At 44.8% G+C, this 16850-nt stretch overlaps 1 protein-coding gene across 1 annotated transcript in view; it reads left to right on the forward strand.

The window, feature by feature from the left end:
* Window positions 1-2909: 2909 nt before the first annotated feature.
* RWDD1 (RWD domain containing 1) overlaps window positions 2910-16850 on the forward strand; it is a 57865-nt gene continuing 43924 nt past the window's right edge. Inside the window, exons 1-2 of the mRNA XM_069726180.1 lie at window positions 2910-3286; window positions 6855-6920. Coding sequence (XP_069582281.1) covers window positions 3214-3286; window positions 6855-6920 — 139 coding nt within the window. The 5' untranslated portion in view covers window positions 2910-3213. The remainder of the gene's footprint in view (window positions 3287-6854; window positions 6921-16850) is intronic.

Genomic DNA, 16850 nt, shown 5'->3' on the forward strand with positions numbered 1-16850 from the left:
CCTAGGATAATAAAGCATATGAGGAAAAAAAGAAGAATCTTTTTATGAAAAAAAATAAGGGAGAGGGGGGAGGGGTGGAAAATGAAAAAGAAAGAGAAAAAGGAGGGGGAAAAAAAAGAACTCAGGAAAAGAACAAAGAGCATGGCAAGATACAATTAGCATGGCCAAACAAGAGGTGATGCTCAGGTTTTTTTTTTTTCCTTCTCTAAACAGAGAAGGTGGTCTAACCTAGTGTCCCCCTTTATATTATATGCTTACCACTTGGGGGATGTCTATAGTTACTAACCTACTAATGAAGTATGTGAACATATCATTTATAGAGTACCATACATCTGTATGTTTCTCTCTGTTAGGATATGTATGCCCAGTGGAACAAGACTTATAATGTGCTGCTCTAAGAACGTTTCTGGGACAGAAACATTGGGGATCATGACCCCCTTTTCTTTGTGATGTCCTATGGGCACGGGGAAGCTACATTTGTGGTATATTTTTTGGCACTTCCCCCATGGAATAACCTATTTCTTGGAAATCATTTGTCCTTCATATATTCCAAAATGTGCGGTAACGTGTGGACAAAACTTTGTGTTTAGCCTGAAACCCGTCATATTGGATTAAGCTCATGATTTTCAATATGCCAGCACATGATAATATAGGACTAATGGTCTAGAGGTGCAGGCATATATGAATAAGATTCATTGTGCTATCCAAATTACGTATGCAGACGGTATTGGACTCTGCGCAGGCGCAGAAGGGGATAATGATTTTTTCCCCCTCAATGCGCAGCATTTAAGATCTGCACTAAGCGACCGGTCTTTAGTATGCAAGCGCTTACAAATATGGAGCGCCTGCTTTATTCAGCGCAAGCGCATAATGGGTGACAAGTGCACAAAATACTGTGGTCCATATGTGAATAGAGGATCACAGACCTTGCGCAAACGCAAAAGGGAACAGGCACTCGCACTCCCAGAGCGCAGGCGCTTATCTCTACACCAAGGGACATAGCTCCCCAGCGCGCAAGCGCACACATTCATGGGACTTTCTGCCTCTAGAAGGCATAACCGCACAGAGCGGAGGACGATCGCGCAGGCGCTATGATACAACATGACCCTTGTGCCAAACTTCCGGGTCAGCGCTGACAGCATGTATGCCACTGCCATGAGGTGTTACTCACACCTGCCGCTAAGGTAACTCTAATCTAGATAGCTTAAATAGCCAGCACCGCATCTATGAAATGCACTCACCTTGAGAAAGACACCGTGTGTGTCGGAACGCGTGGGTTCTGTACTCTTCCACACTCTGGCTGCACCGCTGCTCTAGGGACCAGGGGGTGACTGTAGTGGACCGGTTAGGGTAAAGTATATAACTGTCGTTTATTGCCTCTCTTTGCCAATTGTACCTGTGATCTATTATGTCGTTTGAGTTATGTGTGAGCATCTCTTGGGCAAACTAACAGGGTGCTTTAGATTATGGTATATACATGCATTCTGATTGTACCTATTGCGGACAACATCGCCAGAGTGCTCATCACTTTATACTGGCATATGGTGAGGTCCACTTCCATCTAAACAATGCCTTCAAAAAGGGTCCCACGTATATGGAAAAATCTTTCCTGTTAAACAGTATATGCAGCATTTGTATTATGTTATTTATTTGGTGCAGATAATCAGCTCATGGCCAGATTACATATATTTCAATGTGGAAGTTTGGAGTCTTTTACTCTTTGGAGTAATTTTGAAATGTTTTTAAATTGTGTGTAGCATTTCTTGTGTGCAAATAAAATTTGATACATTTTTTGTGAAAAACTTTGTGGAGTTCCAACCGTTTTTTTGCATGTACTTTTTTCTTAAATTCATATAAGTTCTAGTTGATGGACGCCGGCAATTATCTGCTCATCAGGGGAGATTCTTATGAGACAACCCAAAAAGATTCTACCCACAAAATAGATGCTAGAAGTTGTCAATCAAAAGCAATTGTTACAGTCACCAGGAAAACGGCATGTGCGAGTTTATGTTAAACCATTTATTATTTCTCACAATTATATATACGGTTTGGATAGATTAAAGGGTTATTCCCAGAGAACATGTTATCCTCTATCAATAGGGTAGGATTAACACTAAGACCCCCAGCAATCCCAAGAGCAGGGGTCTGCAGCCCCATACTGAATGCTCGACCTCCACTCCATTCATTGTCTATGGAACTGCTAGAAATAACCGAGCGCTGTACTTGGCAGTCCCATAGATAATGATTGGAGTGGAGGTCGAGCATTCAGGATGGGGCTGCAGACCCCTGCTCTTGGGACTGAGGCCCCCCAGTTATCAGCATGTATGCCCAGGGGATAACCGAACTATTGCTATGTGCACATGATACATCTTAGGGTATGTGTCCACGTTCAGGATTGCATCAGGATTTGGTCACTATTGTTCATCAGTATTTGTAGCCAAAACCAGGAGTGGAACAATTAGAGGAAAAGTATAATAGAAACATATGCACCACTTCTGTATTTATCATCCACTCCTGGTTTTGGCTTACAAATACTGAGGTAAAATACTGACCAAATCCTGATGCAATCCTGAACGTGGACACATACTCTTACACAGTATGCCCTCACTCACATGACAACACTACCAGTACTGACACAGGACATGATTGATTATGGCCTGACCACTAGGGGGCGCTGACAGGCTCTTTAGAAGGTTGGGTGGTCGCTGTATTGTATAGCTATGGGTTATAGAGACCCCATAACTCTATCACACGGCATAAGTTATGTTCTACAGTACACTCTATGAGGACTGGATGCAGCAGTACACTCACTGCACTCCACTGCATAAGGAAGAGGCGCACAGTTTTACGTCACGCACCGCGACATTTAAGGCTCAACCAATCAATCACCTGAGAGATGGATCCATCGTGCCTACGCTCACCTGTAACCCCAGCATACCCATAGCATAATGGTCCGGTCTGGATATGAGCCCGTACAACAGGACATGTAGCCGCCTAGGTCGTGAGCTCACACCGCACACGGAACCAGCAGCGGAAGGGTGAATAGGGAGGTGCTGAAGGGAGGAGCAATCGATGGCAGAGTTCTCGATCCTTTCCTGAGCGTGGCCGGCTAATCCTCAGCGGCAGCCAGACACCGGCGCAGAGTCCGGAGCGCCACACACTTCCAGAACCGTCCGTCCCGCCGCTGCTGCTCGCTTCCATGGACCATTAACCATGACGGACTACGCCGAGGAGCAGCGCAATGAGCTGGAGGCTTTAGAGTCCATTTATGCGGACTCTTTCACCGGTGAGCGGCGAGGTGGTGCGGGGCAGGGGCACTGCAGGAAAGAACACTGCCTGGCATAGAAGAGCAGGGCAGGGGCACTACCTGGCAATTCAGGACAGGAGCAGGGGTACAAGGTCGTTATTGGGTGGGTGACACAGCATGTTGGGGCAGGAACACAGGCTGGCATTGTAGAACAGAAGCATAGCTTTTCATTGAAAGTAAGGGGCACAGGCTGGCAATGCTGGGCAGAGGTATATCCTGGCATTATTAAGGCTTCGGGGCACAGGCTGGCAATGCTGGGCAGAGGTATATGCTGGCATTAAGGCTAAGGGGCACAGGCTGGCAATGCTGGGCAGAGGTATATGCTGGCATTAAGGCTAAGGGGCACAGGCTGGCAATGCTGGGCAGAGGTATATGCTGGCATTAAGGCTAAGGGGCACAGGCTGGCAATGCTGGGCAGAGGTATATGCTGGCATTAAGGCTAAGGGGCACAGGCTGGCAATGCTGGGCAGAGGCATATGCTGGCATTATTAAGGCTAAGGGGCACAGGCTGGCAATGCTGGGCAGAGGTATATGCTGGCATTAAGGCTTCGGGGCACAGGCTGGCAATGCTGGGCAGAGGTATATGCTGGCATTAAGGCTAAGGGGCACAGGCTGGCAATGCTGGGCAGAGGTATATGCTGGCATTAAGGCTAAGGGGCACAGGCTGGCAATGCTGGGCAGAGGCATATGCTGGCATTATTAAGGCTAAGGGGCACAGGCTGGCAATGCTGGGCAGAGGTATATGCTGGCATTAAGGCTTCGGGGCACAGGCTGGCAATGCTGGGCAGAGGTATATGCTGGCATTAAGGCTAAGGGGCACAGGCTGGCAATGCTGGGCAGAGGTATATGCTGGCATTAAGGCTAAGGGGCACAGGCTGGCAATTCTGGGCAGAGGTATATCCTGGCATTATTAAGGCTTCGGGGCACAGGCTGGCATTAAGGCTAAGGGGCACAGGCTGGCAATTCTGGGCAGAGGTATATCCTGGCATTATTAAGGCTTCGGGGCACAGGCTGGCAATGCTGGGCAGAGGTATATTCTGGCATTAAGGCTAAGGAGCACAGGCATAACGTGGCATTGAGGGTCAGGGGCACGGGCTGGCAATGGGGATCTGGGGCACAGGCATAGCGTGGCATTGAGGGTCAGGGGCACAGGCATAGCGTGGCATTGAGGGTCAGGGGCACAGGCATAGCGTGGCATTGAGGGTCAGGGGCACAGGCTGGCATTGGGGATCAGGGACACAGGCATAGCGGGTCAAGGGCACAGGCTGGCATTGCAGGGCAGGAGTAGTAATTTTGGATGCCACCATTTATTTTACTTTATAATGGACTGAAAAACGTGGACAAAAATTAACGTGTGTTGAAATGTTGGTATGAAAAAAAAAAGTCGCACTTCCTTTTTATATTTTGGTGATATAAGAAATTCTTAACTTTGATTTTTTTGGTTAAATGATATAGGTTTAGTCCATCTTTATATAGGTTAAACAGCTGTTCCAATCACTGGTGTTAAAGCACCACTCCAGCGTTTTTTTTTTTTTTTTCATCGGTGGAGTGCTGCTTTTAATGTAAGTTCCTTGCCCCCTGTCTCATACTCATCGTCTGCCGTTTTCATGTGTTTTGTCTGCGGTGCAACTCCAGTGTTTTTAATGGAGCACGCCAGAGGTCACTTTTCAATACAAGTGTATTAGAGCCTCGTTCTGGTTCTCATGGACTTGCATTGAGAGATTGTGACTAATGATGGGCGAACCCCTTGATGTTCGGGTTCAGCCGAACATTTAAAAAAAAGTTCAGTTCGGGTACCAGAACATTACCTGAACCCAGACCCCATTCAGGTAAATGGGGGCCCCAAAGATCCATTGTTTGCCATGCTGTCCTCTGGAAGACAGCGCGGCAAATACTTCCTCTGATTGGCAGTACTCCCATCAGCCTATGTCTGTTGTCTCTGATTACAGCGAGAGCAGGCACCGCTGATGGGAGTATTCATCAGACAGTGCCTGCGCTATAAATTACTAAATTAATAATAAAAAATGCCTAGGGGTTCTATTTTTGATTATCTGTGTAGGCAAAACTGACAGCTGCAGGCTGCAACCTTCAGCTTTATCATGGCCAGTTATCAAGAACACTTTTTTTTTTTTTTTGAATTCTTGAAATAAATAATTACAAACAAACCACCGTGGGGTCACCCCCATTTTTGACAACCATCCAAGCTAAAGCAGACAGCTAGCTGCTGGTTTTCTGAGTTTATTAAGGGGCCATGGATATTGGCCCCTGCCTAAAAATAGCAGCCCACAGCGACCCCTGAAAGGCGCATCTTTTAAATGTGCCAATTTTGTCCCTTTGGCCAGCTTTTCCCACTTGCACTGTGGCGATGGCAAGTGGGGTAAAATTTGTGGGCTTGATGGCTTTGTATTGCCAGGTGACATTAAGCCCAACGGTTAGTAATGGAGAGGTGTCTATAAGATGCTTATCCATTACTAACCCCATAGTCATATTATAAATAAAAAAAACACCCAGAATAAAGTCCTTTATTTGAAATAAAAATACACACCGTTTTACAAATGTATTTAAAAATAAACAATTATACTTGCCTTACACCCATTCCATTGAAGCCCTTGTCTCCTGTAAAAACAAAAAAAAACAACAACCCATATCTTTCACCTGTCCGAAGTGAAGGTGTTCCACGCCATAATCCATGTCTGCGATATGCGGATTACAACCTGGATTGTACCATGATGTGATTGTCCAGGCTGAAAACCACAGGAGAGTGAGCTGCTGCGAGCGCAGCCTCAGTGACAGGCGGTGACGTTATTGAGGTTACCACAGGTTACAGAGGCTGTGTTCCCACCGGCACTTCTCTGTGAGCCAGGATAATGAACTATGGTGACCTCATTAAGATTAATACAATGTTCCAGGAAAAAATGAACATTTTAACTTTTTTTTTTTCTCACAAAACTGTTACATTAGCCCCAAATTTTTTACTTTTCACTAGGTAACAGGATAAAGTGAACTCCAAAATTTGTTATGCAATTTCTCGTGAGTACTAATGTACTCGGCAGGGTCAGGGCTCGGAAGGAGCACAGTTTGACTTTGTGAATTCAAAAATGCTTGGAATTGAGATCAGACACCATGTCACGTTTGGTGCAAGCTTGAGTAGCGTGCACTTGCACTCAACACTGGTTGTCATATCAGCATCATTTTTACTTGGAAAAACCCTACACCCAACTGCAAAGAATGAAAGAATAAAAATTTATAAAATCTAAAAAAAATAATGTGACATACTAATTATTGGCATTTGAACACTGTGATAGGGTAGATTAAGTGTCACTTTGCTGGAATCAGGGTCTCTGTTCCTACCTCATGCTGTTTTTACGATACACTGCAAAACCTGCTGACAGATTCCATGAAAGCATTTTTCAGTTTATGCCAGCAAAATGGGGTGCATTGTCACCAATGTTAGTGATATTATTATTCAGCCCTATACACATTTAGTTAGCTCCCATGCAATGATCCTGTGAATTTTTCTTAAACTTGTCCTTTTCCTTTCTTGCAGTCTTCTCTACATCTCCAGAAAGTTTCTCTATCACTGTGTCATCAGAAGCAGGAGAAGAAGAAGAAAGTATGTTCATGGAAAGCAGTGTTGTGCTTGTGTACTTTGTTTTTGTGCACTCTCTTGTGGAGGTTGGGATAAAGTTTAGTTATTTCTTTTCTTTTTATTAATGTTGAGCTCTGGTCTGTCATGTAAAGGCTTGCAGAGTACAGTAAAGGTGAGTAGTACAGATCTGTATGCTGCATCATGTGTTGGATCCATGAGAAATATCACTGCTGAAAACTCCAAGCAGCAAAAATATAGTTGAAGTAACATAGATTTTCACAGATCTACATGCTAACACCTGTGCATAAATCCTCTGCTTTATTTCTTTCTGCCAAAACAGTAGAAGCCATTGTTCCCAATGTGCAGTAAAGAATACTAATAACAGTCCCAGGAGCGCTGGAAATGAGACCAAAACAAGGATTTTAGTGTTGAACCACAACGCATGTCAACGGTTAAACCGTCTTCATCAGGTGGAAATGAAACCAAAACAAGGATTTTAGTGTTGAACCACAACGCATGTCAACGGTTAAACCGTCTTCATCAGGTGGAAATGAAACCAAAACAAGGATTTTAGTGTTGAACCACAACGCATTTCAAAGGTTAAACCGTCTTCATCAGGTGGAAATGAAACCAAAACAAGGATTTTAATGTTGAACCACAACGCGTTTCAACGGTTAAACCGTCTTCATCAGGTGGAAATGAAACCAAAACAAGGATTTTAGTGTTGAACCACAACGCATTTCAAAGGTTAAACCGTCTTCATCAGGTGGAAATGAAACCAAAACAAGGATTTTAATGTTGAACCACAACGCATGTCAACGGTTAAACCGTCTTCATCAGGTGGAAATGAAACCAAAACAAGGATTTTAGTGTTGAACCACAACGCATTTCAAAGGTTAAACCGTCTTCATCAGGTGGAAATGAAACCAAAACAAGGATTTTAATGTTGAACCACAACGCGTTTCAACGGTTAAACCGTCTTCATCAGGTGGAAAAACTTCCTCCTGATGAAGACGGTTTAACCGTTGAAACGCGTTGTGGTTCAACACTAAAATCCTTGTTTTGGTCTCATTTTCAGCGCTCCTAGGACCGTTATTACTATTCTTTACTGCACATTGTATCCTCCTAGAAGGTTAATGGCTGGAGCTGCGGTGGACCTTTTGCCTTCGATTTTAACTGTGACCCTCACAGCGCTCCCTAGTGACTGCTTTCTTTTCCCTTGAATTTCATTGTTCCCAATGTAGCTGTGGACTTGTTCTTTGATGTCCGGCAATTAGTGATGCTGGAGCTTGGAAAGAACAGTCCATTATAGACCAAGTCTTATCTGTATTTAAAGGGGTTCTGCAGGCAGAAATGTAAAATAGAGCCAGTTCTCCAATGCTCTTTTTGTTTTGGGTGCAGCACTGTCATCAATCCGAAAGCACTGCAGCCAATCAGTGAGCTCCTTAGCTCGGAGCAACTTGTGCCTTTCACTCTGGTAAAAGCACCGAGCTCATTTATTGTTTACAGCGTTGTCAATGTGATGTCACCGCTGCAGACAATAAACGACACCAGGAGAAGCGGGGGTGACTGTGCTGGACCTGGGGAGGGTGATTTAATCTCAGGTTTTAAACAAACTGCACCAGAGGAGGAGTTTTCCAAAAGGTCTTTAATGCTCCCATGTAGTGTTGTTTTTTTTTTTTTTTTTTTTTACATCAGCTGATTGCAGAGTGTTATGTTACTCTTTTATCCCTTGTACAACACACCGAATTCTACCAGAGGTGAGAGAGGGAAGATACAAAAGGAGCAAGGTGCTTCTGGGAGTGAGGTCAGCCTAAACCGAAAAAAGCATGGTCTGGCTACTCTCATCCCCACAACAAAACAAAGCTGATTTTGGTGCACACCAGTCTAATATTTCCAGAAACCCTATCCTCATCCTCTGTCATTTTCTGTTTGTTTAGTGGACAGTTTCTTTATCGGAATTCTACCAGCATTAGAGGTGCTAGAACTTCCTTTACCTGCATGCATTGCGCCTGCCATTGTTTAGTGGGTTTGCCTGACCTGATTAAAAGCCAGACTCTGCTATGCCTGGACTTAGATTAAGGCTGGCATCACACTAGACGTAAGTAAATACGGTCCGTTTTTAACGGCCGTAATACACAGTAATTTTCCCAAAACACTGTTCCGTATTCAATGCGAGTGTCACGGGGCTACCGCGACAGAGAGGTTCCAGAGAACCGCAGTGCTCTGGGCCTCGTTCACACACAGTAAGCAGAAGCTCTTCTCCTGTATTCTGACCTGGCTGCTTTGTGCTAGCAGTGCAGGAGTTAACCTTGTTGCTCAGTTGTTAAAAGCTGAGTCTCTCAGCTGAAGTGGATTTTTTAAATCTGATCCTCTATATAGACCCAGTCCTGACTTCAGCTATTGTCCGTGATCAGTTCTACTGCTTGGCTTGGAGGTTGAAGGAGCGTAGTGTTGAAGTTGGAGGTTTATTTACAGAGATTGGTGTCTGCTATTTTGGTTGCATGTAAAACCTGTTTCCTTCCTAGTTTTTTTCCTTCTCTTCCCTTCTCTGTGTTTCATCTGTGGTTGTGTGTGCATTTGGTGAGTTAGAGACTTTTAGTTACCTTGTCTGTATACCCTGTTATTTGTTGTATTGTTACACTGGTGCAGTCCACCTCCCTTGGGGGGAGAGGGGGCCACTGATGGGGTCTGCACAGGAGACAGGGATACGCTGGCGGCTCAGGTCTCCTAACCATCATAGGTACCCCTTAGATAAGGGAAAGCCAGGGCCCCATTATAGTGGCAGGGACAGGTGCGGGTCCCAGTACGCCGTCCTGCCCCTTTATCGCCGATAACGGCGTGACAGTATCACTGACCTAAACATTTTCTTGGTCCAATATGGACCCCATTGGTGCTTTAGCTGGACAAATGCAGCAACTCAGTCTAGAGGTGGCTGACCTCCGCTCAGCGGTTGTACAGCGCACTCCAGTGGCCACTGCAGGGGTTTCTACACCTCCACAAGCTTCGCTGAATTACCTGACAGGTTCTCTGGGGTGGGGGGGGGGGGGGGGGTGACAAATTTGTTACATTCAGGGAGGCCTGTAAATTGTATTTTAGGTTGCGTCCTCACACTTCAGGTTCAGAGGATGATTGCTGGATACCCATGTCATAGCTAACTCCTCTTCCTCAGCACTTAGGTTTTGACCCTGATATTGGATATTGACAATATTTGCCAAAAAATGAGCTGGAGTCAGTGCTTGTCCCATTCGTTTGTTTACTGCTTGTAATTTAATTCTGTCCATGTGTAGTTCTGTTTTTAAGTGTTCACTCAGTTCCTTCCAAATTTCAACAGCATCCGCAATAAAACAGCTATTTTTCTGTATTTTGTTTAAAGCTTGAGAGATGGGTTTCAGGAAGCTCAGCATATGTTCAACATTTCTCTTAAGCCCAATGTTGAGGATTTTGGCCGTGACAGTGCCATCTATTTTATCTCGATTTTCTTCACAAAGTGTCATCAGAATAGGCCAGTTTTTGATGTACTGCTCAAAACAGTCCACCACAGAGTTCCATCTAACATCTTGTGGGAGCGTTAGCTTGGTTCCACCCATCCTTTTCAGAGCTGCTGCAGCAAAATGATTATTACGGAAGTATTTAGCAATTTCAACAACATTAGCCTTTATTTCTGGAACACTTAAGTCTTTGGCTAAGAGGTGCAGCAAATGAGCACTGCAACCATATGTTATTAACAGCTTTGTATTCCCTCCCTGCTCTTCTAAATCTCTTCTCATCTTGGATACGTTTGCAGCATTGTCAGTGACCAAACTGCGTACTAGACATTTGAATTTTTGTTCACATGTCGTTATAGCTTTTACTGCCACTTCTTGTAAGTATTCTGCTGTGTGTGCATTTCCTGTCGTATCAGTTGTTTGTGCAAGGAAGACTTTACCTTCTTCTGTTATACAAGCACATACAATAGGATCATTGTGGACATTTCTCCACCCATCAATACTTAGGTTAACAATTTTACCCTCCAGAGCTGTTGCACATTGCTCCATTTCTCTGTCATACACTTGATCCAGCAGTTTCCCTGCAACATCAGCTCTGCTGGGTGTACTGTATCCTGGTCTCAGTGACTGAACCATATTAATGAAATGTGGGTTCTCAGTCAGACGGAAAGAAGAGTTCGTTGCATAAATAAACTGGGCAATTTTTTTCATCAATCAACTCTTTTTCTAATCTGCTAGTTCTTATCACAAACCTATCTATGGTGGTTCCAGGAGGTAAAGGTTTTTTCTTCCTTTTGGGTGATGGTGATATGTGGCTGTGGGTGTCTGATGATGCTGCTGCTGCTAATGAAGCACTATCCTGGATGGATAACTCTGAAACTGTAGAACAGGATGATGGTGATCTTGGAGGTGGATAGTTTCCAGAATCCATGAATTCCCCTAAACAAAAAAAGTCAATGCTGTTATTTTATTGTTTATACAATTTCTGCTTATTGTACACAACACATCACTGCCCCTGCCCCAAAAGGAATATTTGTTTTTCTTCATAACTGTACCAAATGACAGTAACATGCAGTAATAATAAGAAATATAATTTTTCTCACACATGACAGTTCAGTCTTTAGAAATAGGATTCAATAAAAATGTTTACCAACCTGAAGATCCTGCCTGTTCAGAAGTGTTTCTTTGGTCATCTTCATCACCGCACTTCTCATGATGTTGCCTCATTCGCGCCACCAGGCCTTGCATCTCTTTGTTGCATCGTTTGCATTTTGCACGCATGCCTGCCCTACCGATAGGCGAAGGAGCTTCATTAAAATATTCCCAAACTGAGTCTCTTTTACGGCCTGCTGCCATAAGAATGTAATAAACCTCAGATCGTACACACAAACAGATCCAGGCTTGTCTGTGGCTATGCTGCAGTATTGTGCTCAAAGTTTCACTTTCATTTTCTTGTCTGCTTGCCCTTCCTCCTCCTCACACTTAGATTCACATTCTTCTTGTGTTGTGCAGATCTATTCCACTCCAAACAATCAGAAACATATTGTCTAACTTCTTGGACTTGGCACTGAAGGGGTTGATTCTGTATTCATAGGTTTGTAGAACAATAGGATTAAGGTCTTTTTCTCAACTCTGTTCATGTTGTAACATTTTTGCCGTGAAGAAGAGGCTGGGACCTCTGCGGAGTCAAATTCAGTTTTGAGAACTGCGTAAGTAAAGCGAGCGTCTGTGATAATATAGGAGAGAAACTGCCCACTAATCCTACAGAAACCTCTGGAAGAGCATGGCATTGTGAATGTTACACATATACAGCCTTTATTCTACTGAGTTAAACAACTCAGCTTTATCTCATGATGGAAGAACCTTTGGATGGTAAAATATTTTCCTCAAAAAGCAGTTTATTGAAAAAAATCCAATTTAAATAAAAAAAATCCGATTTAAATAAAAAAAATCCGATTTATTTATTATTTTTTTTATTTAAAAAAAAAAAAAAAAACATTGATTTTTATCCACCCTGGGCATAAGGAAGGTGCATGGTTTTTTTTTTTTTTTTTTTGTGGCAGAAGGGGTCATTATGTGAATGTGTGTCCTTCTAGAAGACAACCGCCGGAAAACTATTGAGCCCGGGTTGCGGGGAGGTTGGCAACTCGGGTGTACTAATTTTCTCCTTAGGTAAACCTCAATTTTTCCTACCAGCCGAGATTCGTCTTGGTGAAAATAGGTTCAATATCTCTGCCTTTCTGGACTCTGGGGCAGGGTTTAATTTAATTGAGGCTGGGTTTGTTCAGGCACATGGGCTTAAGACTCAAGAGTTGTCTTGACCCATACCTATAATTGCCATTGATTCTGCACGTTTGAGCCAGGGGACTTTCACTCAGATCGTCTGTGGGGTGAGCCTACAAATAGGGGCGTTGCACTCTGAGTCATTAGATTATGTGTTGGGGGGGTTTGCCATCGCCTGTAGTACTCGATTTACCATGGCTCACGTTACACAACCCGGTGTTACACTGGCAGACTCGGGAGATTACTAGATGAAGTGAGTTTTGTCAGGAACATTGCCTGGGTACTCGGCTGGCCGGATTGAGTTCTCAGGCTTTGCCAGAGTTCATCTCAGATTTTGAGGATGTATTCTCTGAGGAGGAGAGTCGAGAGCTACCTCCACACCTTCCTTATGATTGTGCCATACGTCTCATTCCTGGTGCTAAACTGCCTAAAGGTACCTTCACACATAACGATTTCGTTAACGATATCGTTGCTTTTTGTGACATAGCAACGATATTGTTAACGAAATCGTTGTGTGACAGCGACCAACGATCAGGCCCCTGCTGGGAGATCGTTGGTCGCTGGGAATGATCAGGACCTTTTTTTTGGTCGCTGATCACCAGCTGTCATCGCTGGATCGGCGTGTGTGACGCCGATCCAGCGATGTGTTCACTGGTAACCAGGGTAAATATCGGGTTACTAAGCGCAGGGCCGCGCTTAGTAACCCGATGTTTACCCTGGTTACCATTGTAAAAGTAAAAAACAAACAAACAGTACATACTCACATTCCGGTGTCTGTCACGTCCCCCGGCGTCAGCTTCCCGCACTGACTGTGTCAGCGCCGGCCGTAAGGCAGAGCACAGCGGTGACGTCACTGCTGTGCTCTGCTTTACGGCCGGACGACGCTGACACAGTGCAGGGAAGCTGACGCCGGGGGATGTGACAGACACCGGAATGTAAGTATGTACTGTTTGTTTTTTTTACTTTTACAATGGTAACCAGGGTAAACATCGGGTTACTAAGCACGGCCCTGCGCTTAGTAACCCGATGTGTACCCTGGTTACCCGGGGACTTCGGCATCGTTGGTCGCTGGAGAGCTGTCTGTGTGACCACACAACGACCTAAACAGCGACGCTACAGCGATCGGCATCGTTGTCTATATCGATGCAGCGTCGCTAAATGTGACGGTACCTTTAGAGTAGGCTATACAACATCTCTGCCCCAGAGAGACAGGCCATGAAGGACTATATCACGGAGAGTCTGGCCAAGGGTCATATCAGACCCTTGTCATCACCCATTGCTGCCGGATTCTTCTTTGTTAAGAAGAAGGACGGGGGTTTACGCCCATGCTTAGACTTCCGTGAATTAAATCAAATTACGGTCTGGGATTCTTTCCCGCTCCCTATTATTCCGGACCTCTTTAATCAAATTGTGGGGGCTAAATGGTTCTGCAAACTTGATCTCAGGGGGGCATATAATCTCATTCGGATGAAGGAGGGGGATGAATGGAAGACAGCGTTTAATACTCCAGAGGGACATTACGAGAACTTGGTTATGCCTTTTGGGTTAAGTTATGCTCCTGCTGTGTTTCAACACTTTGTCAATGATATATTTAGTCACTTAATAGGTAGGTTTGTGGTGGTACATCTCGATGACATCTTCATTTATTCCCCTGACCTCGAGTCTCATCAGGATCATGTACGGCAGGTCCTTCAGGTACTCGGGGACAATAAACTGTTTGCCAAACTTGAGAAATGCATGTTCGCGGTCAGAGATTCCGTTTTTGGGTTATTTCTTATCCTTCACAGGTTTTCGTATGGATCCGGCTAAGGTCAGGGCGGTCTTGGAGTGGGATCGTCCTGAGGAACTTAAGGCTTTACAGAGGTTTTTAGGTTTTGCAAATTTCTATCGCAAATTTATTAAAGACTTTTCAGTGGTAGCCAAACCATTGACAGACATGACCAAGAGAGGCACGGATTTTTCCGTATGGTCCAGTGCGGCCTGTAAAGCTTTTGAAACTTTGAAAAAGTGTTTTTCCACTGCACCCATATTAATACAGCCTGACGTCACCCAGCCGTTTGTGGTAGAGATGGATGCCTCTGATGTAGGGGTGGGAGCTGTATTGTCTCAGGGGATTTCTCCAAGTGGCGTCCGTGTGCGTTTTTCTCGAAATTTATCTCCTACGTAGAAGAATTATGATATTGGTAACAGGGAGCTGTTGGCAATTAAATGGGCATTTGAGGAATGGTGTCATTTTTTGGAGGGAGCACTTAACCCTGTCATGGTGATCACAGATCACAAGAATCTGTTGTATTTAGAATCTGCTAAGCGTCTTACACCTAGGCAGGCAAGGTGGTCTCTGTTCTTCGCTAGGTTCAATTTCTACATTACATACCGGGCAGGAAATAAGAATGTCAAGGCTGATGCATTATCCCGTTGTTTCCCCGGGGGGTGGGGATAATTGTGAATCAGGTCCTATACTGCAGAAGGGTCTAGTAGTCTCCGCAATTAATTCTGATCTTGAGAAAGAGGTGGTAGAGGCACAGGGGGACGCCCCAGCAGCCTGTCCGTTAGGTAAACTCTTTGTTCCAGCTAATCTCCGTCTCAAGGTCATAAATGAGCATTATGACTCGGTTATGGCCGGACACCCTGGAAGTAAGGTTACCGCGGACCTACTCACTCGGTGTTTTTGGTGGTCTGGGGTAAGACATGATGTACAGGAATATGTCGCTGCCTGCAGTGTGTGTGCGCGTTCCAAGTCCTCTCTCTCTCGCCCGTTTGGGTCTCTCCAACCTTTGGAGATTCCCAATAGACTTTGGACTCATTTGTCAATAGACTTCATCACTGACTTACCGGTTTCGGAGGGTAATACAGTTATTTTAGTCATAGTTGATAGATTTAGCAAGATGTCCCATTTCATTGCGCTCCCCGCATTACCAAATGCTAAGACTCTGTCACAGATCTTTATCAAGGAGATTGTGAGACTGCATGGTACTCCTTCAGATATTGTCTCAGACCGGGGGGTGCAGTTTATTTCCAAGTTTTGGAGGGCTTTCTGCAGGCGGCTGGGGACTCATTTGTTGTCGTTTTCTTCAGCTTTTCATCCTCAATCCAATGGTCAGACTGAACACGTAAATCAAAATCTTGAAACTTATCTCAGGTGTTTCATCTCGGAGAATCAGGAGGACTGGGTTAAGTACTTACCGTTAGCAGAGTTTGCTATAAACAATCGTACTCATGACTCTACTGGTAAGTCCCCGTTTTTCGGGGCATATGGTTTTCATCCTCAATCTAGTTCATTTAATAGGAGGGATTCCTCCGGTGTTCCTGAAGAGGAGAGGTTTTCTTCATCCATCACATCCGTATGGCAAGGGGTTCTTGAAAAATTAAAGAGGATGGGATCCAGGTATAAGAATGCGGCTGATCGGAGACGTGTGGAAGGTCCGGACCTGTGTGTGGGTGATTGGGTTTGGTTGTCCTCGAAAAATATTAAGCTGAGAGTTCCCTCGTGGAAATTGGGCCCTAGGTTCATTGGCCCTTATAGGATTGTGGCCGTCGTGAATTCCGTTGCTTTTCGGCTGGCCTTGCCTCAGTAATTTAAGATCCATAATGTTTTTCATCGCTCCTTACTCAAAAAGGTTGTGGCGTCATCCAATCAGTCCCCTTCACCTCCATCTCCGGTCCTTGTTGATGGAAATCTCGAGTTCCAGATTTCCAGGGTTATGGATTCTCGTTTAGTTCGTCGGTCCCTACAATATCTGGTACACTGGAGAGGGTACGGTCCTGAGGAGAGGACATGGGTACCTGCTGCCGATGTCCATGCGGTTAGGTTGGTTCGGGTATTTCATACAGCTCATCCTGAGAAACCTGGTCCTGAGGTTCCGGAGTCCCTCGTAGAAGGGGGGTACTGTCACGGGGCTACCGCGACAGAGAGGTTCCAGAGAACCGCAGCGCTCTGGGCCTCGTTCACACACAGTGAACAGAAGCTCTTCTCCTGTATTCTGACCTGGCTGCTTTGTGCCAGCAGTGCAGGAGTTAACCTTATTGCTGAGTTGTTGAAAGCTGGGTCTCTCAGCTGAAGTGGATTTTTTAATCTGATCCTCTATATAGACCCAATCCAGACTTCAGCTATTGTCAGTGATCAGTTCTACTGCCTGGCTTGGAGGTTGAAGGAGTGTAGTGTTGGAGTTGGAGGTTTATTTAC

Source organism: Ranitomeya imitator, chromosome 5, assembly GCF_032444005.1.
Source record: "Ranitomeya imitator isolate aRanImi1 chromosome 5, aRanImi1.pri, whole genome shotgun sequence".
NCBI lineage: Eukaryota > Metazoa > Chordata > Amphibia > Anura > Dendrobatidae > Ranitomeya > Ranitomeya imitator.